At 56.9% G+C, this 18,503-nt stretch overlaps 1 protein-coding gene across 1 annotated transcript in view; it reads right to left on the reverse strand.

Moving 5' to 3' along the window:
- Nucleotides 1–18,030, reverse strand: part of FSIP2 (fibrous sheath interacting protein 2) — a 46,935-nt gene extending 28,905 nt beyond the window's left edge. The window contains exons 1-17 of the mRNA XM_066636497.1: nt 17,923–18,030; nt 16,797–16,922; nt 15,759–15,920; nt 14,240–14,329; nt 13,504–13,643; nt 12,489–12,633; nt 11,797–11,907; nt 10,554–10,695; nt 9,685–9,786; nt 8,550–8,680; nt 7,342–7,402; nt 3,827–4,501; nt 3,186–3,557; nt 2,044–2,048; nt 1,501–1,570; nt 878–959; nt 736–772 (exon numbers count right to left, since the gene is read on the reverse strand). Of these exons, the coding sequence (XP_066492594.1) occupies nt 736–772; nt 878–959; nt 1,501–1,570; nt 2,044–2,048; nt 3,186–3,557; nt 3,827–4,501; nt 7,342–7,402; nt 8,550–8,680; nt 9,685–9,786; nt 10,554–10,695; nt 11,797–11,907; nt 12,489–12,633; nt 13,504–13,643; nt 14,240–14,329; nt 15,759–15,920; nt 16,797–16,922; nt 17,923–18,030 (2,559 nt within the window). The remainder of the gene's footprint in view (nt 1–735; nt 773–877; nt 960–1,500; nt 1,571–2,043; nt 2,049–3,185; nt 3,558–3,826; nt 4,502–7,341; nt 7,403–8,549; nt 8,681–9,684; nt 9,787–10,553; nt 10,696–11,796; nt 11,908–12,488; nt 12,634–13,503; nt 13,644–14,239; nt 14,330–15,758; nt 15,921–16,796; nt 16,923–17,922) is intronic.
- Nucleotides 18,031–18,503: the final 473 nt, after the last annotated feature.

Below are 18,503 nucleotides of genomic sequence, written 5' to 3' on the forward strand. Positions count from 1 at the left end.
GGCGTAACCCAAAGAGGGACATCCTGGCTTCTCAAAGCGACCAGGTACATCGCCTCATGCAACAGTCTTTAGTACCTAAAGCTCTGCCTTGGGTGACCTGTTTGGGGGCTGGTTCAGGGACAGTGACAAAGACCTTTGAGTCAGGGGCGTTTTGGCCCTGGGAGGCCTCCTCGAGAAAAGGAGGACCACGCCTGGATCAGCCACCTCTGGATCAGCCGTGCCGCCAACAAGCCACCTGCTGTTGTTTCAAAGGTGGGAGTGTTTCCTTGAGAGGAAAGAACACCCCATTGTGCTGCCTCAGCAACCCCAAGGCAGAACTTGAGGGATTTCAGGGGCACGATGGAGCCCAGGCCTTGTGATGTTCGGGTCATGATGGGAGGCTTCCAGGCCGTTCACACACGACATTGTCCACAGGTGGTCGGTCTATCTGCATGTCGAGTTGTTTGCACATTCTGCACTCAGGGGGTGACTTAATGGGGGAAACATCTCAGATGAGGGGAGAATCAACTGCCCCTTCACCCAGAGCCACCCTCCTCTCCCGATTCAGCTCACCGCCATATTCCCCCCCCCCACAGCTTCAAGCATGTAGGAGAACCTCAATCTGGGCTTTCCTCAACCCACTAGCTTTGCAGAGAACCCCTCCTGCACAGGAGTCTGAGCTGCTGGCCCCCGCCCCACCCATCAGCACCCTGGCAGGGGGTGAGCAGCTCTGCGGAGAGTGACACGGGGACCTACTTTTCCCTTCAGGCTCTCTCGGATCACCGACTGGTCTCTGAAAGCCAAAAGAGAAGACAGAAGCCGGAGTCAGGCTGAGGCCGGGCGGAAGCAGGCCCTGCTCCTGGTCTGCACTTGGACTGACTGGCGCATCCTGACTTACGAGTTGGAGAGCAGGCGGTGCAGGTAGGCTGAGTAGGAGGACTCCGAGTCTTCGTTGTCCTGCGAGGTGGAGGCCCCGTGCTCTGCAGGGGGACAGACAAATCATGGAGGCTGAGGGGGAGTCAGGGACTCGGGCTGAAGCCCCTCCCCATTTAACCCCCCAAGCTCTCCCCCAGTCAGATTGAGGGACCCTGCTGCACGCTGACGCCGAGGCGCAGGGCTATCTGGGGACCATGAGAAGAGCTGCAGCAGGTCCACCCAGCCCAGCAGCCAGTCCTCAAGAACCAGCAGCCACAGAAAGGGCACGTGGGCAAGAGCCCCCTCCAGCAACTCCCGCAGAGGTAGACTGCCTCTGAACACAGAGGCTCCACTTGGCTCCCATGACTGGGTGCCACCCATTGACCTCCATGACTGTGTGGAGCCCCGTGGCTGTCACCATCCCAGACACTCCGCATGGTGAAAAGAGGCCTCCCCCTCCCATCCCAGTGGGCGAGTCCAGCCGTGGTGTTACGAGAGAGCAGAGAAGCTTCCTCCTCGGCTCTCTCTCGCCAGGCAAGCGCCTGCTGTGCCCCTCTGCTGCCCATGTCCCCCCCCCCCCGACTCACTGGACTGTCCAGTTTGTACCTGTCTTGGCCCTGTCGACACGCCTTTTCTTGCTTGAGCTCCTCTCCTTTGCAAGACCCTCCGCCTCGCCCTGGCAAAACTAAGACAGGAGTGTCCCTTGGCAGCCTTTCTGGCCGCAGCAGCCACAGCCACAAAATTGACACTTGCGGACCAGAGACACAGTTCCTACCAGAGACGTGCTTCTGCCGCTATTTCCCTGCACCCCCAGCCTCCCTTGGGTCACCTTTTGGATTGCAAGCCCCTCGAGGCAGGGACCTATTTGCACAGGGCTGCCCTGGCCACAAGGCCAGCTGAACCCCTCTCACCTCAGGCAGAGGGCTGGGAAGGAAGGAGGCCCAGGCCCTGCCTCTGCCCACCCCTCATGCGCTGGGAAAGTGGGCAGGAGGGGGTTGGGGAGGCCTGCCAGCCTCGGCTCCGCCTCCACAGCTTCTGCAGCAGCAGCAGCAGAGGAAGAGGATGGCGGGAGGGCAGTCTCTGGGCCGAGCCCCTATGTAACGAGCACCAGCAGGACGACGGGCTGTGCGGGGCTGGGCAGCAACCTACTGTGCCTGCAGGACACGGGAGGCAGAATCACAGTTGGAACTCTGTCCCTGCAGGAGTCCAGTCTCCCTTCCTGGAAGGGTGGAAGCCCTGCCTAAAGCCAAAGCCAAGCTGTGGGGCAGCTCTCGGGTGTCCCTGCTTTCCTTGCCCCCAAAGGCTCCTGTGCTGCCTCAGCTCCCTGGAGAGGCTGCTGGTCTCTCTGAAGCAGCCGCCGCCAAGCAAGCTCTGCTCTAGTCCTTGCAGCCCATCATTGGCCCTCCTTCCTCCTCCTCCTCCTCCTCAGCTGACTGGCAGACCAGGAGCAGAGCTTTCAGCCTGTCTGGCGGCCCGCAAAGCCTGCTCGATTCCCAAGAGTGGCCCTCAACACGCCTGGAAGAAACAGGCTCAGGCACCCCTTGCGCCTTCTCCCTGGTCTCTCGTTCCAGCACTGGACACCCAGGGGAAGGCTGCTGTCCTGCTGGCCAGGAGTGGTGTGAGGGTCCAGAGCCTGGACTTGTGGCAGGGGCCGCAGCCAGTGAGTCACGCTGGTATTTGCCCTTGTCACAGAATTCTAGCGTTGGGAGGGACCGGCGAGGTCCAGCCCCTGCCTGTAGTACGAAGCCCTTCAGGCCACCTCCAGCAGGTGCCCGTGGAGCCTCGGCCTGAAGGCTTTTGGTGAGGGAGTATCTGTCCCCTCCCTTGGCCGCCTGGTGCACTTCTGCACTGCCCCGACTGCCACCAAGTTCTTCCTGAGGTCCAACCAAAACCGCCTCTCTTGCCGTTCTAGTTCTACTCTTAGCGGCAACTGAGAACAAATTTGTTCCTTCTTCTGCACATATAGGAGACCCTTCAGGTATCTGAAGAGCACAGTCATGTCCAGTGGGGGCAGTGCCAGTGTCATCAGGACATCACGTGACATCACCTCCGGGTTCTCCCAGAGAAGGACGAGGCATGGGCTGCCTGGGCGGCTGCTCCCCCCTCGTCCAGCTCTCCCACCCCCCATGTTTTCTTTCTGCTGCTTTGTGAAATGCGGCTTCTCAGCCTCCATCTGCCTGCTTTGCCCGCCTGCTCTCAGGTCACGGGAGAGGCACCTTCCCGGTCCATCAGCCTGCTGCTACCATCTGACCTAAGAGACAGACACCCCAGCCCTCGATTTCAGGGCTCACCGAGGAGGAAGGCAGCCTCCTTCAGCCTGCTGCCAATGGCTGTGGGTGGTGGCAGCAGGAACTCCCCGCCCAGTCTGAAACTGGTTTCAGGGTGAGGCGGGCGGGCTGTGTGCGCTGGTTGCTGGGCCTGCCCGTCTCCCAGAGCACCCCTTCCTCGCTGCTGCCCAGCCAGGTTCTTGGCACTGACCAGAACACTACCTAGCCCTTCGGTCCACAGCCCCACCGCACCCAAGCAGGATCGTACCAGGAAGGTGGCCCTCTTCTTGTGCTTGGCCTTGCTGCAGCCCTCGCTGCCAGTGTGCTGGGAGACGGCCGAGGACGTGGCCAGCTGAGTGGTCGTCTGGACTGTGCTGCGGTGCAGTGGATCTCCTCCTGGAGCGAAGCAGGGAGGGAGGGAAAGTGTGCAGCCCCCAGTGGATGGTCCTTCCCAGCCTGACCCCTGAGGCCCCTCCTGGGACAAGAGGGGCTCCCCTGCAGCTGTGCCAGCACACTCTTCTCTGAGCAGAACGGCTCAAGCTCCCCCGCAGCTGGGGCTGAGCCCCTCTGCAGCACCTGCCCCATGGAGAGGCTGGACCCTGCGAGCCGCGCAGCTGAGATGCCACGACTGGAGCTCTGGGTCACCTCCTCTGAGGCTCACTCACCTGCCGACATCGAGGGGGGGCCCTTGCCCGTGCAGCTGCTGTTTCCGTGCCTGCTGCTGCCACTGGACTCGTAGCCACCAGCTCCTTTTCCACTCTGGCTGCAGCACCCGCCTGAGCCACAGCAGGAAGTCCTGCTCCCATCCTCGGCTGACCCACAGCAGGAGGTCTTGCTGCCACAGCCACCTGAGCCACAGCAGGAGGTCTTGCTGCCACAGCCGCCTGAGCCACAGCAGGAGGTCTTGCTGCCACAGCCACCAGGTCCACCACAGGAGGTCTTGCTGCCACAGCCAGTTGAGCCACAGCAGGAGGTCTTGCTGCCACAGCCACCAGGTCCACCGCAGGAGGTCTTGCTGCCACAGCCACCAGGTCCACCGCAGGAGGTCTTGCTGCCACAGCCACCAGGTCCACCGCAGGAGGTCTTGCTGCCACAGCCACCAGGTCCACCGCAGGAGGTTTTGCTACCGCCCCCAGCAGATCCACCATAGGAGGCCTTGCTCTCACCCCCAGCAGACCCACAGGCTGACGCTCCCCCTCCGTCTGTGACTTTGGTGGTATTGCTCCCCTCACCAGAGCCCACGACTGCTGCCTGGTTGCCACTGCTGTCGGTGCCAGCCACGGAGACTGCCTCCTTGGCGGAGGGGAAGGACATTTTGCTGGACGGCAGGAGAGACTCGCCTGCAGTGGAGGACAAGAGCAGTGCTGGAGTCAGAACAGCTCAGGGAAAGGAAAGGGGCCCGACTGCTGCACTGCACGTTCCCTTCTCACCCTGGGAATGCCTTTGGGGTGAAGAAGGAGAACCATCAACAAGGCCAGTGGCATCACTGGGGCTGTGAAGCGCACCTGGTGACGCCCTCAGGGGGCTGCACCACCAGTGGCCAGAATTGTGGATACCTTTTGGAAAATGTGCATTTGTGAATAACGCCATCGTGTTCTATATTATTCAACGGCCTGGGGTAGGCAAAGAAACTGCCATCCACTGCCAATTCTGATGACAGAAAAAAATTCCTACCCGGCCCTCATGATGAGCAACCAGCTAATCTTAAACTGTATATACACATCATGGCTGGTGACCTGTAATGGAGTTTTCCTCCAGAAATCTGTCCATTTCCCTTTTAAAGGCCTCTAAGCCAGATGCCATCACTACATCCAGTGGGAAGGAGTTCCACAGACTAATGACATGCTGGGTAAAGAAATATTTTCTTTTGTCTCTCCTACCTTTCTCAACACTTAATTTTAGTGGATGTCCCCTGGTTCTGGTGTGATGTAAAGGGAAAAGCATCCCCCTATCCACTCTGTCCAACCCCTGCATAATTTTGTATGTCTCAATCATATATATATATATATTGGCAACCTTCAGTCTTGAAAGACTATGGTATCGCGCTCTGAAAGGTGGTTCTGGCACAGCGTCTAGTGTGGCTGAAAAGGCCAATCCGGCAGTGACAATCCCTTCCACACCAGGAGCAAGTGCAGTCTGTCCCTGGTCTGTCTCCCTGGCTATGGGCCTTCCTTCTTTGCCTGTTGGCCAAGTGTCTCTTCAAACTGGGAAAGGCCATGCTGCACAGCCTGCCTCCAAGCAGGCCGCTCAGAGGCCAGGGTTTCCCACTTGTTGAGGTCCATTCCTAAGGCCTTCAGATCCCTCTTGCAGATGTCCTTGTATCGCAGCTGTGGTCTACCTATAGGGCGCTTTCCTTGCACGAGTTCTCCATAGAGGAGATCCTTTGGGATCCGGCCATCATCCATTCTCACGACATGACCGAGCCAACGCAGGCGTCTCTGTTTCAGCAGTGCATACATGTCTCAATCATGTACCTCCTTAAGTGCCTCTTTCCTAGACTGATAAGTCTCAAACACTGCAGCCTTTCCTCATAAGGGAGGTGCCCCAGCCCAGTAATCAGCTCTCATCTGCACCTTTTCCAGTTCCACTTCTTAAAATGTGGTGACCAGAACACAATACTCCAGGTGTGGCCATACCATTGATTTGCACAATGGCACTATAATATGAGCTGTTTTAATCTCATCCCCTTTTTAATGATCCCTAGCATGGAATTGGCCTTCTTTGCTGCTGCCGCACATTACGTCAGCACTTTCATCAAGCTGTCCTCCAGCTCTCCAAGATCTCTCTCCTTATCTGTCGCAGACACCTCAGAACCCAGTAGCCTATATGTGAAGTTCTGATTTTTTGCCTCAATGGACATTATGTTACACATCTATCAGATGTTATGGCCAATTCACCAGTAAAAGAAATCTCAACTGCCTTAAGCAACAAAAAGTGGATTTTCTTAACTCAAAACTGACAAGTAAGACTGATTGTTCAAAGAGCCAATGAGGTGATATTATGACACAGCAGGGAACCAATCAGATGTTAGTCTGAGTCAGCTGTCATTTCCATGTATTAGAGTTAATACTAGAAGTCTTGTTCAGCTGTGTTAATGTCATCAAATGGGCCACTGGTTTTTTGTTGGTTACTAGTTTGTTGGGTGACCTGTACTGTTATATATTAAAATAAATAAAGTTAAGGGTGTGTGTGTGTGTGTGTGACACCAACCCTAGTGGTGTCACTGCATTTGACAATGGAATGTATTCTGTATGGTATGGGAAGAGGTTCATCATGGGGTGACGCTCTTGTACAGGGTGACACAAAGCCTCGTGACGCTTCTGCACTCAGCTTCCACACTTTCTGATTGAAGGAGATTCTGCTGCAGACCCTAAATTCTGGGGGCAATTCTTTAGCAGAAAAACTTCCAACAGATGTGACCTCTTAGAGCCAGGGGAATCAGAGCGCAAGAAGACTCGCCACCATCCCAGGAGGTCTTCCTTGAGACTGGGGGGTTGAATCACATAACAGAGTTAGGACCAAATCCTGTCCAACTTTCCTGCCCTGCTGCAGCCATGCCATTGGGGTGTGCTCTGCATCCTGTGGTGGGAGGGTAGTTTTGGAGGCCTCCAGAGGGTAAGGGGACCTTTGTTCTCTCGCCAAGGGGCTGCATTGCAGCTGCACTGGGGCTGGGCAGTTGGACAGGACTGGGCCCTCTCTGAACTCAGCATTGCTAGGAGGCCGTTATCACCAACTGTGAGTTGTTGCCATGTTTATCTGAGCGCTTCTAAGCTTGTGATGAGATCCAACCCGATGCCTCTCATCATGCAACTGATCCCACCTTCTCTTCAAAAGGATCTCATGCCTGCTGGATGAAGAGGCTCCCCCTTCGGGCCCGGGGCCAGGACGTCTTCTGCTGCAATCGGCTGAAGTGCCCTGAGGGGCCTGATGTTCCCATTGCTGCAGAGGCCGCACAGCTGCCACTCCTCTGGAAGGTGCTCCAATTCCGGGCACTGGCCGAGACTGACCACAGTGCAGAGGAGCAATGCAGGAAGGCGCAGCACATGAGGCGCACAGCTGGGACAAGCCCGGGTACGTGTGTGCGGGAGGCACTTGGAGGGAGGCGGAGGCCCAGTGGAAGGACAGAACCTGCACAGGGACAGGAGTGCTGGCGGGAAGCGAGGGGGAACCCACCACTCACCGGCTTCCGAGTCTCGGCTTGCTTTTCTGCTCAGATTCTTCTCGCCTAGAACAGCTTTTCGCTGCGGTCAAAGAAAAGAGGGGAGGAGGCCTTTCACTGGAGAAACTTGACTTCAGGCCAGGCTGTTCCCAGACCAAAGTCTTCCTTTCTGAACACCCAAAGCACCTGGTTGCTGAACTGTGCCTGGACCATCTGGCCAAACCAGGCGGCAGAATGACACGGCAAGCAGTGGACTGGGCGGGGGGTAAGCTGATGCCCGCAGCTCCCTACTGCCTCTCTCCAGCATCTCTGCCCTGCTGACGGTGAGAAGGTGCAGGATCAGGGCAAAGCAACCCTGCTGCAGAAAGGTGGGGAGGGGTCTCTAAGCACTTTCCTCTCCCTCCTTCTAGGAGGGCAAGAAGACGGCAGAGGCACCGCGATCCCTCCCACTCCCAGAATGCAAGGTTAAAAGGGTGACGTGTGGGAGCAGCCACGGCTAACGCCTGGGGATCAAGCTCTCCTCCCCCTCCCCAAATTTGCCTGGTTCCTTTTCAAAGCCTTCTGAACCAGGAGTCATCTCCCCCACGAGACAGCTCTGTGTGATGAAGGACCCCCTCCTGCACCTCCTCCATCTCACCCAGGCCCCCCCTCCAGTGCAGTGGCCAGAGGAAGAAAGCACAGCCTGCATTCTCCATGCCAGAGGCCACCTGATGTGCCCCACTTGCACCCCTTTCACATTCCCTCTCCTCACAGGGAAGGACGCGGCGAGCCAGGACACCCCAACCGCGCAGCTCCCGCCCACGTCCATGACGTGGAAGGACTGCTGGTGGAGCGGCCAGCAAGTGCTGGGGCCAGCTCAGCCTTCCTGTCCTGGAGACTCTGTCTGGAAGGGGGGGGATGCCTGGCCCCTCGTGCCCAGCTGCAACTCCCCGCCTGGCTCCTGCACGGGCGGGGGGGGGGGCTGTGCAAGTATGCACGCGAGAGAGAGAGAGAGAGAGAGAGAGAGAGAGAGAGAGAGAGAGAGAGAGCTGCTTTCTGCCATGACAGACCATGAGTTCCTCTCTGGGGCTTCCCTTGCAGGAACTTTTCTCGGCCCCACTTGGAGATGCTGCCGGGGCTTTTGAACCTGGGAGGCCCCCTGCATGCAAGCAGGGGCACTGCTACTGAGACACAGCCCCCCTTCACACAGCACCACTGCTGACTGCTCAGCCGGACTGGGGTACGCTCACCTCCAGGGAACCCTTGCTTGGCACAGGATCCCAGCTGGTCTTTGACCCCAGCAGCTGTCTGCTCCGGCTCTGGCTCTGGCTCTTCCCAGCTTTGGCCAGGGACCCCTGGCTCCCATGTTCAGCAACGCCATCTGTGGAGGGAGGGGTGAGAGAGGAGAAGCAGAGGCAAGACATATCAAGCACCCTGTTCTGGAGCGGCCTCTACCGGACTGCCCTGCAGGCATCACCTCTCCACAATTAACTGCAAGCAGAATAGAGGCAAAACCCCTTTCCATGCTCCCTCCCCGTTCAGCTCATTTTTATGGTTTCCTGTTCCAGAACAGTCAATCATGAGTCCACCTCTGTTTCCTGGGGGAGAAGAGAATCCCTTGTTTCACTCTTTTGTTTCTTTTCTCTCTCTGATACCTAAATAGTGCTATTTTATAGAGTGAAAAGAAGTTGGCCCTATGGGAAAAGAGCTGACTGACAGCCCAATCCTATCCGCACTTTCCTGCGAGCAAGCCTCACTGACTTTAATGGGTCTTACTTCTGAGTAGACATGCAGAGGATTGGGCTCTCAGTTAACTGGCAATGAATCCCCACAGCTGCCCCTGAACAGAAAGCAACTGGATGAGGAAAAGATGCCCAGGAAGAAGCTTTTAATGGAAAGGCCCTGAAAAGCTTCCGCTGCGTGGCCACGCAATTTCATTGCCAGGAAACAAAACAAAACAAAATTGTCACATCAAATCTAAAAACAAGACCAAAAAGTCTAGAGTGCACCAGTCTGGCAACTGCACTAACTGGAGTCTCCAAAAAGAATTCCAGAGAACGCCTGGACAAAGCGTGCTGTGGCTGCCGGCTTCTACCGCGATTCGCATCAGGGTGTCGCGGTGGACAAGACTGCCAGCTTTGACAACAAAACCTGCTGTGGTTTGGGCAGTTCTGGAGTGAAGCTGCTTCATGGCGGCCCAGCCTTGGAAATGCGTCCCGTGGCTGACACCTTTTCTGAGGAACACCCCCATCTCCCACTGGAGACCAGCCTCTGTTGACATGGCTACAGAGCGGCAGCTCCATGATGACTCTGTCCTGAGTGGCCTCTGAGCTGAGCTCCCAGCACCATTTCCTCCTACACCACACAGCCAACAACACTACCTACCTTTTGGAAAGTCCGTGTCTTTGCTGTCAATGTGAACAGAGGACTTCTTCTCCACCTCTAAGGACCTGTTACTCCCTCCTGCGGTCTTCTTGGGCAGGGAAGCTTGAAGAATAAAGACACAATCAGCTTCTGAAACAGCTGAGTGACAGCCCAATCCTATCCACACTTTCCTGGGAGCAAGCCCCATTGACTCTAATGGGACTTACTTCTGAGTAGACATGCATAGGATTGGGCTGTGAGGCTGCAATCCTATCCACACATACCTGTAAGTCCCAATTACTATAATGGGACTTGCTTTTGAGTAGATACGCATAGGACTGGGCTCTGAATCTTCAAGGCTGCCCTGAAGCAGGCCCGTCTTTACGCAGTACAACAGGACAGGTCATAAGAACATTGGAAGAGCATTTGGCCTGCTGAGTCAGGCCAAAAGCCCACCTGGTCCAGCTTCCTACATCTCTCAGGGGCCCACCAGATGCCTCCGGGAGCGTGCAAGACCTGTGTCCTGGTGCCACTCCCTTGAATGCAGAGATTGGCTACCTCTAGAACTGGGAGGTCCCTGACCGAAGGAGTGAGCACAGGAGAGACAGCAGAGGAAGGGAAGGGGAACCGGAAGGAAAGGGGGCCGTTGGTTCAGTGACACGCACTTAGACGTAGCCGCAGCCTGTGTGCCAAAGGCCTCCACAGGGGTTTGAAGAGGGATCAGAAGCCAAAGGGGATCCAATTCATTCAGCACTCAAGAGGCAAGCTGAGCACCCGCATTTTAATCAACCTCCCCCAAATGCTGGCACATCAGCAGGGGAGAGAAATGATGTGAGGGGCTGGGGGGGCGGGACAGGAGGCACTTTGCCAGGCCAGCCCAGTGCCCATACCTCGCCTTTTAGCCTCTGGTCCCTGGTCCTCCAGGGTGTCTGCAGGGAAAGTGCTGCCAGGGGGCAGGAGCCCCTCCCCCTGGAACCGCTCCTGCAGCTTCCGCAGGTGGTGGGCCATCTTCTTCTCCAGCACGGCTTGTTTCTGCGGGGCAGAGGGCAGAAGTGGCTGCCGGCTCTTCCAAGGAAGGCCCATCACATGCAGCAGGGCCGCAAGGGCAGGCACCAGTTGGGACCCCGGCCAAGGCCGCTGTTTCTTCTGCAGAACACTCCCCCCCCCCGAAGGTCCTCAGCCTCCCCACCATCCTTTCTGCAGAGCTCCCAAGTGCATCAAGTGCTTCACATGCACAACCCTGACATGGGGAATACTGGCCTCCTCCATTGTCCCTGAGGTGGAGAGGAACTAGCCAGCCCAAGGCCACCCGGGGAGTCCACGGCTGCAGCCAGGTTGGGCAGAGAGGCCCTGGCCCAAGCCCTCCCCTCTGCTGCCCCAGCTCTCTCTCTCTCTCTCTCTAGGGGCAGGGGCAGGGAGAGAGGGTTCTCAGCAGGCGTGCCCCACTCGTGAGCCCCTCAGCATCCACTTCTTGAGGCAGGCGCTGGGGGCCATTCAGGACCTGGGCACTTCACAGCTGCCTCGCTGGCCTGGGTGGGATTGCACTTGGGGCTGCTCCAGAGTGTGACTTCCTGCCTGCTTTGCTCGGAGGCACTGCGTGTCCTGGGCTGCGCTCGGCTTTAGGGCTGCAGTGCTGAATGGGCCACACCACAGTCAGCAAAAGCTGAGCCTGACGCGTCTGTGGATGCACACTCGGATCAGTGGGGCCAGTGCCTGACGTTCTGGGGCTGCCGAGGATGCCTCTGGCTACTCCACTGACACTCTCTTCACATCTCCTCCAGCAGAGCTCTAGCAGTGGAAACCCTGGCCCAGCCCTGGAGCCCTGGCTCAGAAACATCCAGAGATCACGACTGGACTTGCCAGGAAGCTCCCGTCTCCAGCGCAGTCTGCCTCCAAATGGCCAGAGCCAGGGACAAGGGACAAGGGAGGCTTCTGGCCCTTCCTTCCCTGCTTGTGGCTACCTGAGGACACCTGGCTGGCCACTGTGGGGTGGGCTGGGGAGCAGCTCCAGCCAGGGGGGAAGAGCACCCTCATCCCCAGGGAGCAGAACTGGGGTTGCCCCGTGTGGCTTGCTGGGTCCCTGAGCTGACGGCCACTCCCGCAGGAGGGCAGGCACCTCTGGCTCCTGCGTACCCTCTTCAGCTTGTCCTCCTTGCTCTTCCGCCGCTGCTCCTCGATCCGCGCTTCTCGCTTGACGTCAGCACCGATTTTCATCAGCAGCATCACTTCCTTTTTACGCCACTCCTGGGAAGACAAGAGATGCCAGGCCACTCCCCCCCCGGCAGGTCTGCTGTGCTGGGCCAGCTGTACTTCTGTGCCACTTCGAGGCACAGCTGAAACTGGGCACGCACCACGCGCCCGGGCAAACGTGCCTGACCCCTCCCAGTCCCCAGATGCCACCACTAACCCCCCACGCCCAGAGCATGTCCTCAGCAGCCACCCTCACCCACTTGGGAGCAGCATGGAAAGGAAGTGTGGAGCAGAGGGGAGGGGGCTCAAGGGTCTCCCACCTTGTTCCCTCCTCCTGTTTGACTCCAGGGGATGGGGGGCAGAAGCAGAGGAAGCACACAGGGAAATGTCTGCCCACCACCCGGCCAGCCCTGTGCGCTGCAGAACAAGAAGCCATTTTTCCTTCAGGTGAAGGCACCACCAGACCAGATGTCATTAGGAAGGGTTCTGGCACTGCTCCCTTGGAACTGGGGCGCAGGGAGCCTCGCTGCACTCACTCCTCAAGGGCTGGGCACCAGGAGGCTCCCCGCTCCAGAAAGGGAGCAGTGGCTGAGCTGGCCGGAACCTCCTCCTCCAGCACCCCTTCCTGCCCCTACCTCCTCCATCTTCTTCCGAAGGAGGAGCTGCTTCCTCTTCTCCAGCCCCTGCTTCTTCTTGTCATCCTGCGCCAAGGCCAGGCGCTGGTTCTCTTCTGCCAGTTGCTCCAATTTTTCCAGCTCCTGATTGATCAACTCCAAATATCTGTCAGGAAGAAGAGACAGAGGAGCCAGTCAGAGCGTCGCCCGGATCGCTGGGGCCACAGCCCTTGCCAGGAAGGGGCAGGCCATCTGGAGCGATGCCAGCCCAGACCCAGACCTGGGGCAACTCACCAAATGTGGTCCTCCCCCCCCCCCCGTGGCACATCAGCCACGGCTGCTGCTGCTCCCTGAATTCTACAAGAAACAGTGAAGCAGAGCAGGCGTAGGCAACCAGCCCCCACCAACCCAGCCTGGCCCTGCCACAGAAAGGAAGGCTTCCTCCCTGGGGGCACCTTTGTGGTGAGCAGGGGCAAAGCACCGCCTGTTCCCACACACCTTGACCTCCAGGCCTGGCCTAGCTGCCAAGGAAGCCACAGTCACTTTGGGCTATGCTGCCGCCTTTTCAGGGACTCCATGGGCAAGACGAGATGGGCACCCTCGGGCTCATTTGCACTGTGCCAAGGTGTGTGGCTGAGGATCGTGTTCATCACCCTGCCTGCTGCTCTTGGGCACACCCCCCGGGGAGTGGGCAGAGGTGCCCACCAACTGGAGCAAAAGTGCGGTTTGGGGAAGTGTAGCCAGTGAGTGACCCCTGTCTTCCCATGACCTGCAGGTGTGAGGAGCAAGGAGTCATCTGCACTGAGGGCAGCCCTCCAGACCGGGGATCTGAAGCAGAGCTCTGGGCTGCGGCAGGGACCAAGTGCAGGAGTTGCAGTGGCTCCTCCGCACACATCCTCAGGTGGAAGAGAAGATGGGTGGGAAAGGTGTTTGCTTACAGTGACTGAGCAGCCCAGCCAAGGCTGGATCTGCACCTGTCTTGCAAGTGCTGCTTTCGTGCTTGGCTGGGAAGGGCAGCCCGCCAGCCAGGCAGTACCTGTTCCGCATCACATTCTCCTGCTCTTGGATGGTTGGCCGCTCTTCCTTCAGCAGCCAGTCGCGATATTTAGAGGTGTCAGCGGCCTCGGGAAGTACTCGGCCATCTTGGAGCTTCGTGATTTGTTTCTCCAGCATTTTCTGGTCATCAGAGAGCAAGGAGAGAGGGTGAGATTTCAGGGTCCCCAGGCAACCATTAGATGGGCAGACTCACCACACAAGGACCAGGCTATCTCAAGACCTGCCTCCAAAGCCTGTCACTGCACAAACTAGCAGGCCCTGCTTCACACTCCTCCACTGCCTGAGGAATCGTGAGGACACCAGGTGGGGTCTTCTCAGTGGTGGCCCCCGCAAGTGATGGTATACACCATCCTAGGAAACCTGACTGAACTCTTCCGTCCCCCGCCTTTGGGAACCAGGTATAAAGCATGGCGTCTAGGTGGCCGTGGCATCACCCCCTTGGGAAGTCTGTTGCTTTCACATTTTTATTTCTGCAGATGGCTGCTGTATGGTTTTCATGTCCTGTTTTATTATTTGATGGTAAGACACATGAATCATTTGCTGCGAGCCAAAGGCCCCTAAATCACCAGCACTGAACCAGAATTCCCTGGATTTTGAAGAAGAAGCTGACATGCTCTGGGCAGGCTGTTTGGAGCGTCACTGGAGGCTCCAAACTACAGAATGGGGGAGGATACCCCCCCAGCAGCCCGCCCCCCCGTTTCTGGTCCAGGACTTACTTGTTCTCGTATGTAATGCTTCTCAAACTCTAGCTTGAGGGAAGTCAAGTACTGTCTGTATTCGTTGAATTCCTTCAGGGTACACACAACCTAAGCGACAAACATCAGACACCCAAGTCATGAGGTGATGCCAAATCCATTTCCAACCACGCCACTTTCATGCCTGAAAACAACACTGGAATAACAGATCCTGTCCGTACCTACTCAAAACCAAGCCTCAAGGAGTTCAGTGCAATTCCTCAAGGCCTAGTAAATCTGCTAAGACAGCATCCTTTGTTTTGTTAATAAAACGAACGCAATATGTGCAATACATATCAAACAGAATTACAATCCCAAACTTGTTCCACCTTAGGGCTGCAATATTATATACACTTTCCTGAGAATAAGCACTACTGAATAAATGGGAACTTCTGAGTAAAAACATGAATTGGGTTGCAGTGCAAATTGCTCACCTCGCAATACAGAAGAAACCATTTGCTCTAAATACTATCTTATCATCTGCGCCTGCCCCTGCTTGACACAGCCTCCCACTTTCACTTCAACACTGACAAGCTGCATGGTTAATGAAGGGTTGGGCATCCTTTATCTGAAGTGCTTGCAACCAGAAATGCTTTGGGTTTTGAATTGTTCTGAATACTTGCATACACATAACCTTGGGGATGGGACCCAAGTCTCAACACAACATTCATTTATGTTTCATATACCTCTTTTACACATACCCTGAAGGTCATTTTATACTATATTTTAAATAATTTTGTGCATGAAACGCAATTTCTGATCTCATTTCTTTAGGCAAAAAAGTTTAAAAAGTCAGGTTGGCACTCAAAAAAGTTCCTTACTTTGCAATATTTTGTATTTCAGAATTCTGGACAAGGGGTACACAACCTGTAGCAAGATCTCCCACCATCCTCCCCCAGCTCCATCCATCTCAGGTTCCAGCATCTACGCTCCCATCTGCACCAGAGGCTGGTGCTGCAATTTCTGCCCCACTTACAGATATGTGATCAGAGTACCAGGGGAAGCAGTTCAGCCCTCCTGCAGTAGGCAGGGAAACCTGCATCAGAGCTCCAGAGAGCCCATTTGATCCTCCGAAAGGGCTGCTGAGCCTCTAAAGAGACTCATGACCCCAGCCAGTCCCTGTGAAATTCATGTTCCTCCAATGTGTCTCCACCAACCTCCGCTTACCCTTTGCAAGGCTTCATCAGAGGTAGCACCCAGACTCTGGCTTGCCCTCCCCCAAGGAGGCTCCGCCCCACTCCTTTCCTTGCTTTCCAGCAAGCACACAGCTTTTGTCTGTGGACACTTGTGCAGTGCTGTCTTTTGAGAGTGTGTCCGCTGCTGCTTTTAAACACGACTGGTGGTTTTGGAGGTTTTGTAAGAGAATTTTAATCCTGTGGGTGCTTTTTTAAAGGTTTTCTTGCTGTTCTTTGATGTTGTTTGTTGCCTTCTTAAATATTTAGATCCAGGTGAAAAGAAAGAAAGAAAGAAAGAAAGAAAGAAAGAAAGAAAGAGGGCTTACTTTGTTTTTGTCGGTGATATGGCCAGCCTTCTTCAGCCTCCGCAAATTGTCCTTGCGCTTGTAGTAGGCTCGCAAGTGTGGATCATGGAGGCTCTTGTATTTGGGTGCCATGATTTTGCAGTAGGGATCGCTCAGATCAAAAGTGGCAGAGGGCTGATAAAGCTGGAAAACACACACACACACAGCAGCCACGCTGAAAGCAGGAGCAGGAAGCCGCAGCATCCAGACTAGCCCGTTCTTGCCTCTGATGCATGGCTGTGGCACCCCAGGTGGTGAGGAGGAGGGAGGAAAGAGAGAAGAGCACAGAGCCCCCCCCCCGCCTTCTTCCTCCAGCCCCCTGGACATGGCAGCCCTGCTGGCCTGAAGGCAGCTGCCCCCTGCCTGTCACGTGCCCCTGAGTACCTCTCTCCTCCTTTTCCCCTCCTGCCATCACCAGAGTCCCATTTCTCCAGCCCAGTCCCGTCCCCCCCCCCCACGGCAAGCCTCCTGACTGCACCCCATCCTTTCCACCTCCCTGCTGGAGCCACTGGGGCCCCTTTCTTTCCTCCTATGCTCAGGACCTTGGCCTGCACCAGCCTGGCCGTTGTTCTGTGAAAAAGCACATCTCTGAATTGCCACCCGCATGGGTTTTGCAACCACACATCCATTTCAGTCCAGCGGTTTTCCCATGGGAAGAGCTGCAGTGCTTCTTCCCTGTGCTGCCAGTCGCACTGCAGCAGACCTCCTGTGCCCGCAGGTATCCCAGCAGCACTTGGCCGCTGGAAGGGGCGAGGATTTGCCCTTCTAAGGGCAGGGAACACCCTGCCTTGCCTCCCGCTGCCTCATTCGCCAAACCCCTGGCCGCACACTCGGTCCCTGCTCCCACCCCGGATTCCCCTCCGGTGCGCACGTGCTGCATGTTCTGAAAATCACACCCGGTAAGAACCAGGATCTCGCTGTGGGAAGACAGAGCTCCCGGCACAGTACTGGAGAGTGTGGGTGACCCTCAGGGAAAGTGGCCTTTCCCCTTTTTTCTTGCAAGCCTGCAGGAGTGTTTACCTTTTCACCCAGATTGGTTGTATAGAACATGGTGTTGGAGCCTGGCAGAAAGGGCATCTTGGCGAAGAGTGGCATGTCCAGGATCTGGTTGGGCCCCACGGCTGGCATCTGCCTCCCAGGACCCGCCTGGAAGAGACTGCACACTCACCACCAGGTCTGGGGGGAGGGGGGGCTCGCAGAAGCCTTTGTGAGATCTCTGTGGCCAGCCCCGCCTCTTTCTTCCACTGGGCTCACCTTCCTCCCCATTTAATCTCACAACAACTCTGCGAGGGAAGCTAGTCACCGCAGAAGCTCTATGACTGAGTGGGATTTGCACCCAGGCCCTAGTCGAACAAGCCAACCACTACACAATGCTGTCTCCATAGGTTCACCCTTTCTTTGGCCACCAAAGGTCAGTTATTTCAGTTTGCATCTCCAGTGGAAGAGAAGGCCAATGGGGAGGTGCGGCCCCTGCAAACTTGGTGAAAGCCCCCCCCCAATGCTTTTTTCCTGGTTGGGGCCAGCCTGTGTGTTCTCCGGTTGAAAGTAGCCTCCCTTGGTGGCAAGGCCTGGAGAGGGACCAGAATCACATGACAAAGCAGCCCAGGCATGTAGAAAGGAACGGCTGGTCCCACCATAGGAACACTGGGGGTCTCTCTGCTGCACAGGGCCAGCCCAAGAGCCCTGGACGCCTGAGGCAGCAGGCCAGGCGCTGCCCCCCCTCCCCAATGCTCCAGCTCAGCCCCCTGCTCTTCCTCCTCCTCTCTGTGCCCCTCTTCCTTTCCCAATCCAGGGAGTGGATGGAGCACTGGAGGTGAGTAGGCAGGGAGAGACCGGCACCTCCCTCCCATCCACTGTCTGAGGCTCCTGCTTCAGTTGGCCTCATGGCTGGGCCAGGTGCTGCTCAGGTGCTGGTCCCTGGTGGGACAGGGTACACCTGTCATCCAGTTTGGTCGTTTGGCCAACCCGCTGGGCTGGTGGGAACCAAAAGCCACATACAGAGGCGGACTGGTTCCAAGTGACCAAGGCCCCCCCCCCGCCAAGGGCTGTGCTTGCTTCCCAGCGCCATCTGCTCTGAGCCCAGGCCAGAGAGAAGCCCTCTCCCCTCCAGCTCCAAGAGGGCACTCTGCCTCTGCTCAGCACGCACCTCCACCACACCCTCGCTTGGCTCCAAGGCCTCCAGGGCCGTTCGGGCACTTTCGGTCAGGTAGTGCCCCATGGCTGCCTTGAGCAGCCCTCGGTTGGGGTATGCCATCCTGAGGACTCAGCCTCCGTAGCTGCCTCCAGAGGTCCTGGCCTCTAACTGCCGCTGCCACCACCACGTGGCCCTTCTAGAACCCTCCAGGTGCAGTTGCCAAGGAGACCTCTGTGGATCCACACCTTGGGCATTCCATTCCGGGCAAGCCTCTCACACACAACTTTGCAATGCACAGCCCCCTCCCACCCCTTGGTCCAGAGAGGCTTGCACAGCCCTGTGGGGTCTGCGTGACTGGGAAATAAACCTTTAACCAAGCTTCACCCTCCTCATCCGCTGGTGAGGGTGCTGGCTATTCTTCGCCTGCTCCAGACAGAAAACAGCTGGGCCTCCCCATCCTGGCACGGATGCACCTGCACAGATGGAGCACACACCACAGCCAATGGTGGGAGGGGATGCTTGGACTCTGTGGGTCTCCTCAACCTGTCCCAGTCATTTTGCTGGTGTAGGTCCAAGGAGAGAAAGGGGGCAGG

Source organism: Tiliqua scincoides, chromosome 8 (genome assembly GCF_035046505.1).
Source record: "Tiliqua scincoides isolate rTilSci1 chromosome 8, rTilSci1.hap2, whole genome shotgun sequence".
NCBI classification, from domain to species: domain Eukaryota; kingdom Metazoa; phylum Chordata; class Lepidosauria; order Squamata; family Scincidae; genus Tiliqua; species Tiliqua scincoides.